An 11,562-nucleotide genomic window follows, 5' to 3' on the forward strand; every position below is an offset into this window, starting at 1 on the left:
GAATGCCTCTCCTCAACCCAACAACCGGGCAACCTGATACCCCTTGGTTAGACTGGTGTCAGACTTACTGGCTTCTGACTACCCGTAACGACTGCCAAGGATGTTCAGTGACAGCCGGGACCTACAGTTTAGCGGTGCATAATGGAGTATATAGGGGTAAAACATAATGGAGTTAGGGGTAGTATATGTATAGGACCAGTACATATATCATATAGTATCGTTAATTAAGTATACTAAAATAATTAAAATTAAACATGAAAAATAGTTAAAGTAACTGAACTTTATTTATACTTACAGGTTGATGACTCCCTATACAATATAGATATTGAAGGATTGATGAAGGCGGTATCTTTTTATGACCACAAAGCGACAGTTCAGATTGTTGTCTTCATCAGCATCAGTTCTGAAGTAACTTTAAACTTCTACATGTGTGTGTACCTACATCCACCCAAACTTAATCGAAATATTATATGAAAGTCATTATGTTTCGTGAAAGTTTTTTATTATAATCAACAGTCTGAGTGTGTTCATAATTAGGTATCTGGAAGCATTCGATTCTGCATGCAATATACTTCTTTCACTAATGCTCCTGCCTGCGATGCAATTTTTATAAATGAATATCTTCATTGGATATCCCAAATGCCCTCTAATATTTATAAAAAAACATGATTCAAATTAAAATCGACTCAAAAGTTTGTTAAGGCAAACACATGGCCGTTCAACACACGGTACAACAAAGTAAGGTTTTAAGGCATAAGTTCACCTACAACACAGACGTCCGCTTTATTAAAGTCACTGTTACTGTACTTACTTTGATAATAGAACGTGGAAATTCATATTAAACTGTAAAATAAAGAAACTGACGTTTATGATGTCGGTGAACTTGGGATGTTAAAATATTATCTCCAGCAACCGATAGACTTACAAAACACCCTGACTCCTTATAAAGTAGCATTAAACTAATAGTATGCATAGGTCTGATGTTCTCATCTGCTATCCAATCTGCAGTTATTGAATGATCAGCATAGCGTCGCCCGCGCGCTCACCTGCCTCTCGTCTTTAATATAATTAACACCTGCGATGAATGCGAAACAAACAAAAAGTCTTCTCGATGAAGATTTGCATATTAATGGGTGTAGTCTTGTTATCGTGTCTGCAGTTGCCACGCTCCTGTGTCATGTTTTCTCTTCACCATTAACCTGCAAAAACTGACTGCTTTTACATCCCTAGGAAACTCTACCTTCCCTTTTTTTAGCCCCTCTCCGTTTCTAGGTTACCATCTATCTACATACCCAAATCAAGCGGTTCAGCCTTTTTATCATGACAGCTACAGAAACTGGAATTACATCCCTTAAATTTTCCCTTTTGTATGAGAAACAAGTTGAAGGATACTTCAACTTGTTTCTCATACAAAAGTAAGCATCGAATGCAGTGACATGAATGCGAGTGCTTGTCACGTCGTCAGTGAGACGGTGCGCCCGCGGCGTGTCGCTCCCGTAACGAACGCATCTCGTGTCCACACCACTGCTAATGTCCACTCATTATGTGCCATCTTTTGCTCATGACCATACACTTCACCACTGTTTTATCGTGAAGGTACACTACAGTGTTTTTAAGGTTCCGCAGTCTACTGGGAACCCCTATTATTTCGCCATGTCTATCTGTCTGGCCGTCCGGTTGTCCGTCTGCTCGAGGATAATCTCAGTGACCGTTACGGAGCTGTTTGGTGCCATTATCTAGATCAAGCACGTCGACAAAGTCGTAAAGTAAAAAAAAATGGCAGAAAATGTTTTTAAGGGTAGGTTCCCCCCGCCTCCTCCCTCCGATGACAATGCATGTTAGCTATGTGACGTCATCCTAAATCCAACGTGACTGAATATACAAGATGGTGGACTAGTTATTTTTAAGCTACCTACCTATACAATATAGGTTGTAACGTTGTACGTTATATTTTGAATATTTAAAAATACTAGACTTGCTATATCTCGGCCGCGCGCCGCGAGCCGTGAGCCGTTGACGGGTGACGGAAACCGGTTCGGCGAACTATCCCTCCTATGAGGCGACGCGAGCAGAGCCGGCGGTCAATCGCGAGACGGTCACGAGCACGACGCCGCGAGCCGATACAGTCTACTACTACTACTGGTCTATGTACATTTTTAACTCGCGATTTTTATTGCAAATAAATTAACCTTTAATAAACTATTGTGCTTTTAAAATAACTTTTAAAGTCAGTGTATACCCCAGATCGGGTGAGTGTTGCAAAATAAAGCTTATTATGTGCATCTAGAAAAGTTATACGTGAGTACGTGACGTGTCGTAGGATGACTTGCTAATTTCATTGTGCATTCATTATGTTATTTCATGCTACGATCACGCCTTTGTTGCTGTTCTTGTGGAATATTATAACCTGTGTATCGCCATAACGCTTTTAAAAAATATATCATGTGGTATTTGACCTTACATGACCGGTGCACTTTGACCGTGTCATGAGGGCCACGCCCTACAATTATTTTTCCATATTCTTCTTTTCAAATAATTTCTTATAGTGACTACCTATTTATTAATTTCATTAACTTCATTTAAACTAGTGCTGTGCTTTGTAAATCATGCAAATACTTTCACCTTCATCACTTGCATTCAGATTACATTTTGTTAGCTGTGATTATGATTGTCACGCTGCCTAGGCTGCCTCATCTCGATGCTATCTAGTGCTTGATCACTGCTTTCCATCTAGTTAGGTAGTGAGTAAGTGGAAATCGGGATGTTGCAGTCGTGGCTGGATATAACCGGACCGTAACTAAGACGGAACGTAACGGACATTCCAGGGTTCAAGTACCTGACTACCTCCAGTGCACCTACCGTAGTGCACCTACCCTAAGTGCACCTACCTACGCGCTTGTCTACCTACGTGCCTGTGTCTACCTACGTGCCTGTGTCTACCTACGTGCCTGTGCCTACCTACGTGCCGCGCCTATCTACGTGTCCTGCATCTACCTGCGCGTCCGGCATCTACTAGCGCGCTGCACACGTACCCCGCCTGACCGCTGCCGAGCTGCCTGACTATACAGGGTAGTAGTGTTCTATGGCGGGCTAGAGCTTAACGCGTGCTCGAATATTCTAAACTCACTCCCGGCTCTGCCGATCCTTTTGTAGAATATACTTATATACTAATTTTCTAAATTACTCTTTTTATTTCCTCACCTAGTAGACTACCTACCACTAAACCTACACGTTACAGTGGCGCCCAATAAAGGTAGAATATATCGAGCCGTGTTTAGTTCTTGTTTGCTAAGCATTTTGTAGTTGTCCTGGTGTTGGTTGTCTGTCAGTTGTGTTGAATTTAATCACAGCCTACCAAATGTGAATCTACCCACATCTTTTTAATAATTTTTTTTCTCTCTAATATTTAAATTTAACCGTCCATTTTTACTTGACCTACCGTCAATATTTTTCTACCCCCAAATTTTATTTTTTTTCTTCACATTTAAATTCAAAGTTTACATACCTTAAATATATTTTCACATATGGTTAGACTGACCACAAACGTGCTGATTTTGCATCCGAATTGTTTTGTCTTTATTATTTTTGTCTTTATTTTGCAACACACTCCTTCTCTGCGGTTTTAATTTTTATCATGTCTTACCCTATTAAGTTTTTATCGCTACAAAAAGCTGAACTAGACTATGAAGTTACCGTTCGTGGTGGTACTGGGGGAGATTCGGTTAGCGAACTTCGGAAACAGATAGTTAAATTACCTCCTATATTACAAATAACAAACTTATAATTTTAATCGTATCTATTCCAAACATTAAAATCACCACACTAAACCTAAAATTACTTCTAATAGAACCCTACAAGAAAGTCACAATTTATACACTAATGAAATGAACTATTAATATAAATAAACTATTAAATTGATTAACTATAAAGAATAACTTAAACTAATTTTATCAGAATGTTACTACGGCTAGGTAAAATAATTAAAATTGTTAATACTTAAACTTCGTTGATTATGGCTAAATATATTTAATTTTAAACAAATTTTAAAAATCAACTAAAACTAAATGCACTACATGTAACTAAAACAAATACATAATATAAACTAAATAAAATAATATAAACTAAAAAACTAAACTTAATAACGTAAACTACACCCACTTACTACTACTACCCATAACTATTGCTTTTCTATTTTCACCTATTGGTCTACCCCAATAGTTTATATGATGATGGTCTACCCCATACATCATATTCCTACCATATTAAATATATTATGACTATCGGCCCTACACCGATGGTTATAAACGAAACTTGATCGTGGTTCTACCCCATAGATCCCTTCTGTATGCTAAAGGCCCTACACCTTTGGTATTCTACGGAGCGGTGCAACTCCTTAAATAAGCCTTTGCAAGAGCGGTTGATTACTCTATAAGTAAGCCTTAAAATCACAAACATAACTTATGTATTTATCCTTTCTAATATTCAATCTATCAATAATAGTTATGTGTAGTTAGTAATCGCTCGATTTCAACTTTATCCTCTACCAGCCATGACTGAACTGGGTGAGTGTTCTGTGCACTGTAAGCGGAATACTCAGGTCGAAAGGACGCTGACGCACAGATGTCTAGTGTGATGTCGGCTATTTAATGTAAGGAAAAATGGAAGGTGAGGGATGATTACATTATGAATGAAGACGAATGAAAGAGAAACTCAGATCAGTTGTTAGCAAGAGCGAAAGCAGCGGATTTTTCCTAGGAAAAATCCTACGCTAAAAAGAGGGGTACTGTAACGTTGTACGTTATATTTTGAATATTTAAAAATACTAGACTTGCTATATCTCGGCCGCGCGCCGCGAGCCGTGAGCCGTTGACGGGTGACGGAAACCGGTTCGGCGAACTATCCCTCCTATGAGGCGACGCGAGCAGAGCCGGCGGTCAATCGCGAGACGGTCACGAGCACGACGCCGCGAGCCGATACAGTCTACTACTACTACTGGTCTATGTACATTTTTAACTCGCGATTTTTATTGCAAATAAATTAACCTTTAATAAACTATTGTGCTTTTAAAATAACTTTTAAAGTCAGTGTATACCCCAGATCGGGTGAGTGTTGCAAAATAAAGCTTATTATGTGCATCTAGAAAAGTTATACGTGAGTACGTGACGTGTCGTAGGATGACTTGCTAATTTCATTGTGCATTCATTATGTTATTTCATGCTACGATCACGCCTTTGTTGCTGTTCTTGTGGAATATTATAACCTGTGTATCGCCATAACGCTTTTAAAAAATATATCATGTGGTATTTGACCTTACATGACCGGTGCACTTTGACCGTGTCATGAGGGCCACGCCCTACAATTATTTTTCCATATTCTTCTTTTCAAATAATTTCTTATAGTGACTACCTATTTATTAATTTCATTAACTTCATTTAAACTAGTGCTGTGCTTTGTAAATCATGCAAATACTTTCACCTTCATCACTTGCATTCAGATTACATTTTGTTAGCTGTGATTATGATTGTCACGCTGCCTAGGCTGCCTCATCTCGATGCTATCTAGTGCTTGATCACTGCTTTCCATCTAGTTAGGTAGTGAGTAAGTGGAAATCGGGATGTTGCAGTCGTGGCTGGATATAACCGGACCGTAACTAAGACGGAACGTAACGGACATTCCAGGGTTCAAGTACCTGACTACCTCCAGTGCACCTACCGTAGTGCACCTACCCTAAGTGCACCTACCTACGCGCTTGTCTACCTACGTGCCTGTGTCTACCTACGTGCCTGTGTCTACCTACGTGCCTGTGCCTACCTACGTGCCGCGCCTATCTACGTGTCCTGCATCTACCTGCGCGTCCGGCATCTACTAGCGCGCTGCACACGTACCCCGCCTGACCGCTGCCGAGCTGCCTGACTATACAGGGTAGTAGTGTTCTATGGCGGGCTAGAGCTTAACGCGTGCTCGAATATTCTAAACTCACTCCCGGCTCTGCCGATCCTTTTGTAGAATATACTTATATACTAATTTTCTAAATTACTCTTTTTATTTCCTCACCTAGTAGACTACCTACCACTAAACCTACACGTTACAAGGTATCAAATCAAATGACAGATCAAGGATCAATAAGTTATAGTAATAGTTGAAATAAACAACGATTCAGTATTCATAAAGCCTTTTACTTGGAACAATAAATCGATTACTAGTATAAATACAACAATATCAGTTTTCAAATGTTTTCATGCTACACATAGTGAACAGCTACCGTAAGTATAACAATGTGTTCAAAGATAAAGTGATGGTGAGCAAGCACAGTACAGTCACACACAGCGGAGTTGTCGCGAGGTGGCGTCCCGCACTCACCGGCTCGTGCACGTCGGCCACCAGGGTGTCTGCGACTCCTCGGTGCATCATTTGTGGAATACTACCGCCCAAGTAATAACTTGGATCGTGATATTCTGGCTCTGTATGCCCGGCCCGGGTTGTCGTGTCCAAAGTATAAGGGTTCATATCAATCGGAGCTCCATACATTTTTAATTCAAGTTTGCCTGTCACTGGAAACCAAAACCTTAAATACAACTGGTTAGACAATACGGTTCCTTTTTTGGTATCGAACGTGATGAATGTAGGTTTGTAGTTTGATTGATCGTCAATCAACTTTTTAGGTTTGGCATTTTTGCCTGGTGGCGCGGTACGGATAGGCATTGATCCGTACTTATTCACTTCGAACCTAATTGTTTGAAGGTCTTCAGTTCCCTCTACGAAGTCGAACTCTTCTCTAAACGAGAGATACGCGTAGGATCGCTCGAAACACTTTACCTGTATGAGAAATGAACTGTTAAAGTTTGAGCTTGCTATTTACGTCCCCGACTAGGCTTGGAGTTTTATAACGTTTTTTATTCTCAAAACTGAACCTTGACATACTAGGTTTTCAAGGTTAAGTTTATTGCTATCAATGATATGCTAGTATTTTTTTTTATCTGCACCTAAAACGAACCTGATGGAATCTACTTATCAAAACTTCTAAACAAACACTCTTCAGAACAGTCAACAGTTCGAAACAGTAAATATATTAAAGATACCATTTATATTTTGATAACGAACCAATAGCCTGCTTTTAAATGCGGCAACGCCGTGTAGTTATACAAAAGACAACATGTGTCGGGAATTCTTAACCACGTAGGTTAAGAATTCCCGACACATGTTGTCTTTTGTATAACTATACCTATTTATAATCTATTTTCACTACACAAAACACGCACAAACTTATTTAAAATTGATACATTTCAAAACAAAATAAATGCAATTATTATATATTGAGTTATGAGTGAGAGTGAGATGAGATGAGATGAAGTGAGGCGCGCGCATCGCGTCATGGCTGCCACTCAGGATGCGCAAAATTTTGGGCAAAATGCGTCCGTCATCAGTTTCGCGTCGGCGAATTCGAGTGCGTCACCGGTCGCTGATGTCGCTGACGATGCACCCCGGCCCACCGCTGCTGTGTCAACACCTGCGGCCGAACCACGCGTAGGAACATCGACCCCCAAACGCGCCTACGCAGCAGTTGCAGCCACCAACAAGCCCGCTGTGACGCAAACAAAGCGGGCCAAAGCAAAAGGGGGTAAACAAACCCGTGCCACATCACAGCCACAGACTGGTCCTAAGAAGGATACGTGCGACAAGGATGGCTTCACAAAGGTAGCATGGAAAAAGAAGAAACCTTGTAGGAACATGTGCGGTACCGCAATAACTGGACCCAACATCCTGGTACGTCCTGCAGTACCAACGACGCTGTACGTGTCCCGTCTACATCACACCACGACAGTGGAGCAGATCGTGGAGTATGTCCCGTCCAAGACCAACTGAACCTTGAGAGTGAAGAAGTTGGAGTCGCGCCACAATACGAACTACGAGTTCCAACTCATCACTTCTAGATTCTGAGTCTTTCGGAGATTCTGAGGATGACTAGGCGACACCACGCAGCGAAACACGACGCCGACACTTCGTGTGCAGTAGTGATAATTTATATATTAGTTTATAAGTATTGTTATGAATGGTATACATATATGCATTTGTATGCTTATGATCCCTAGTTGCCTGAAATAAAGGAATAAATAATAAAAAAATGACATAAAGTTTACTACCTTCAGTGCACTTAAAGACGTTAAATCAAATGACTAAAACTTACCTTCAATGTAATACATTTGCAGAACAAGGTTTTTAAATCGTACAGGTCCAACTGTGAATAAAACAACAGAATCAATAAAATTTCAAATTCAATCCTTATTAGTTTAATTATTTAATTGTATACACCCTGTAACTGTGATTAAGTGTTTGTACCTTATAAGTGATTTCTGTGCGGGATTCGGGCACGGTAACAAAAATATCCTCGCGGTACATTAGTGTTCGTCTCTTTTTGCAGTCATCAGGAGATATTTCGAACAATTCTTCGACTGAAAACGTATAAAAAGTTTATATTTCACCAGTTTTTCCCATAATATAAGTATGTCGGAGACTGTCAATAGTACGGACACTAAACGTCACGCAAGCGCGCCCTCTAGCGGCGTTTCCGGTGAAACAACATTTTGGCGCGCTTGGCAGAGTTGTGGTGGTCGGCGTGGCGTCCGTGGAGTTGAGTCTTGGTCGAGGCTTCGTCGAGTCTTCGTGGAGTTGTCGCGTTACTGCCTTTCGTTAAGACTGATTTACATTGAGTCAGTAACTGACGTCAGTCCACTGACAAGTCAGTGCTGACCCGGCACTGCCATCGTGTAAATTGATTTGAAGTCAGTACAGTACTACTGACGAAACACTGACACTACACTGACTTCGTGTAAATAGCACGCGTCAGTTTTCGGCGTCTACACTGACGTCAGTTACTGACTCAATGTAAATCAGCCTTTACGTGTAGTGTACCCAGTGTTATTGCCTAGCGTTGTAGTACCTAAATTTATTGTAAAGTCTTTTGATTTTTGTTTTGTAATGGTTCTTCTAACCTAACAGACAGACATGTGTTGCTGGGGAGTTTGTTCCGCCACTTCTTCTCCCCAGCCAAAACACATTGGAAGTGGCGAAGGGCGGGCGTTTTGGGGGCTGTCTTTTGTTCTGACTAATTTGAATAAAGTTTTTAGTTTGTTTGAGTTTTGGGTTTCTTTGAGTTATCTCTTTGCTTGATTACCCTAACTGATGTCTTACGATAGTGCCATCCTGATGACGCCTCCGACAAGTATAAATATGAGTAAGGCATCAAACACTAGCTCAGATCATCAGCCTTTTTCCAAGTAGGTATGTGAGGGTCAGCTCCCAGTCTAACTGCATGCAGCTGAGAACCTGTGTTGTACGCGGAGTGTCAACCCAGGCAACCCGTCTGCAACTGTTCACATGACAAGTGAGAGCTACTGCCATCGCACTCGTCCTGCCATAGATAGCCGCGCGAGCATCAAGCTTCCTGATTCATCTATGTGTATATACATATAACTCACTTGGATATATAGCAAGGGTCTTGCTATCTCGTTCGATAGGCTCAATATAGAAGTTTTTCAGCCATCCTCCTTTATTATGTTTTTCAGTCTTTTTTTGATGAGGAATAAAATCGTGACCAATAAGATAGAAATCCACGCTTGATCGTCGAGTTTCATTTGAACTGAAATAATATAAAACAACTCGTGAAGTAAGTATGTCTTTAAAAATGTATGTTCACACAAAAATAGTACTCCCAGAGTTATCAAGCTAGACAAAACAGCATGAAAAAATAGTTTCTGAAAGAACTGGAATTTATCAAACAACTAATGTTCAGTTTACAAGCGTCTCTAACGGGGTAACTTCTGAACAGCCATCATCACACTGCCTAATATCAATATAGTTGAATTGCCCCTTATAATGGATGATATTCCATTGAATATTGTGAGGCATGTTTGACTACTACTGACGTGAAGAGTTTGTGCGCGGGGATGTAAGCGGGCTGGTCGGGCTGCGGCGGCTGCGGCGGCTGCGGCGAGTCCGCGTCGGAGCCGGTCACCAGGCGGAGCCAGCTCACGTAGGGGGACAGAGCGATGTACCGCGCCGGCGCCGTGCACCCGGGACCGTGGATACTAAGCCCCATCTGGTATACAAACCTCAGCTATTTTGGACGTAGAAAAAGCCAAAAGTATACCTAACGGGACTTTTATATTTTCAAGGGTGGGGCCAGCCAGCCTTTGAAAAACATTTATCCGAGATGGTTGTCACTTATGTGCATGCACACATTTATTAAATTCAGGTAGATGAGGATATGTTTAGGGAGGGTAAGAGCGAAAATAGGATATAATAATAGGGGAAAAAGTGTAATATTGAGTAACCAAAGTGAAGACTCCATTGGTGGCGTTGGACACGAGCGCCATGCCGTCGTCCCACTGACACTTGATGGAGGAGTATGGCGCGTACCCACACACGGACGCAGTTGGGATATTGCTCTGCCCTGTAACCTGAAATCAGTAAACTTGAGAATTAAATAGGTCCTATACATGGTCATACTTTTTTAAATCACCCAAAATCAATACTTAATTTGAAAGATTCAATCTAAACTTCATTTTGTTAAGAAAGTACTAAACATGATGAACGCATGAAACGTTTTTTATAGTCTGTACAAAAATTACAAGATACTTACCCCTATTCGTTCATTGTACTCATCGCAAACTTTATCTTTCAAGGGTGTTATTTGGTAAATTACTTTTTCCAGAGCTTTATGTTCTGAAAAGAAAAACTACACTTAGTCATTGAGACCTTGATTATGAGCAAATGAATGAACGAAAGAACGATACTGACCATCCGTGTACCCGATGAGGTAAAGTTTCTCGGGTTGTGAGTCCTGCTTCGTGTCCTGTTGAGGGTGTAAGCACACCGGGATCAGCTGAACTGAAAATGAAAATAAATATGCCTTCGGAAAATCTATTACAATTATTCTAATTGACTTATTTATGTATATGTATAAAACACTTGCTATCATTTCTAGAAATGCATAAAAATATAGTATCATACAGTAAGTTTATATACCAAAAATTTATTTGAATACCAAAAGAATGTGTCAATACTTTAAGTGATCAGATACAAAAGAATCTACATACAAACGCAGGTTGAGAACAGTTGGTCGTTTGACTCTATGGAGAACAAAATGATTAGCGGAGGTGCTATAGCGGAAAATCTCCTAATCCTAAGAAAGCAGCGCTCCAAGATGCGAGTATGCTGTGGACTAGGAACGTTACTGTTTTTCCCATTACACGCCTTCTTTGGACCCGACCATTTTTTGTCATACCAAAAATCGTTGGCAGATAGATGTCTCAGACCATTCGAATTTGAGCTAGAAGAAGGCGCCTGACCTACCTGCTTTATGGCATTCCCGCTCATATTTCCTTATTTTATTTTATTTTTTATCCTTAGGCCGTGTATCCTTAGTCCGTGTTTGACTCACATGCTTCACCGCTGACGTCCAACTCGACGACGGCGAGGCTGTGCATGGTGGTGTGCTCGTACTCCGGGTGCACGGTGTACGACAGCACCGACACTGCGTACGGCGTGTTGGTGTATCCTTAG

At 40.8% G+C, this 11,562-nt stretch overlaps 1 protein-coding gene and 1 long non-coding RNA gene across 2 annotated transcripts; one reads left to right on the plus strand and one right to left on the minus strand.

Moving 5' to 3' along the window:
• Window positions 1–1,937: 1,937 nt before the first annotated feature.
• LOC124642433 lies at window positions 1,938–6,033 on the plus strand. Its single transcript, XR_006985767.1, has 3 exons — window positions 1,938–2,249; window positions 2,826–5,102; window positions 5,679–6,033. It is a non-coding gene; the product is annotated as an uncharacterized LOC124642433 (long non-coding RNA).
• A 122-nt stretch (window positions 6,034–6,155) lies between these two features.
• LOC124642395 lies at window positions 6,156–11,562 on the minus strand. Its single transcript, XM_047180800.1, has 9 exons — window positions 11,441–11,562; window positions 10,798–10,887; window positions 10,640–10,722; window positions 10,332–10,457; window positions 9,924–10,096; window positions 9,477–9,637; window positions 8,338–8,450; window positions 8,186–8,236; window positions 6,156–6,816 (listed from the first exon to the last, which is right to left on the minus strand). Exons 1-9 carry the CDS (start codon window positions 11,484–11,486, stop codon window positions 6,259–6,261), a joined length of 1,401 nt encoding a protein of 466 aa, XP_047036756.1. The 5' UTR covers window positions 11,487–11,562; the 3' UTR covers window positions 6,156–6,258.

The sequence above is a fragment of the Helicoverpa zea genome, chromosome 24 (assembly GCF_022581195.2).
Source record: "Helicoverpa zea isolate HzStark_Cry1AcR chromosome 24, ilHelZeax1.1, whole genome shotgun sequence".
Classification (NCBI taxonomy): Eukaryota; Metazoa; Arthropoda; class Insecta; order Lepidoptera; family Noctuidae; genus Helicoverpa; species Helicoverpa zea.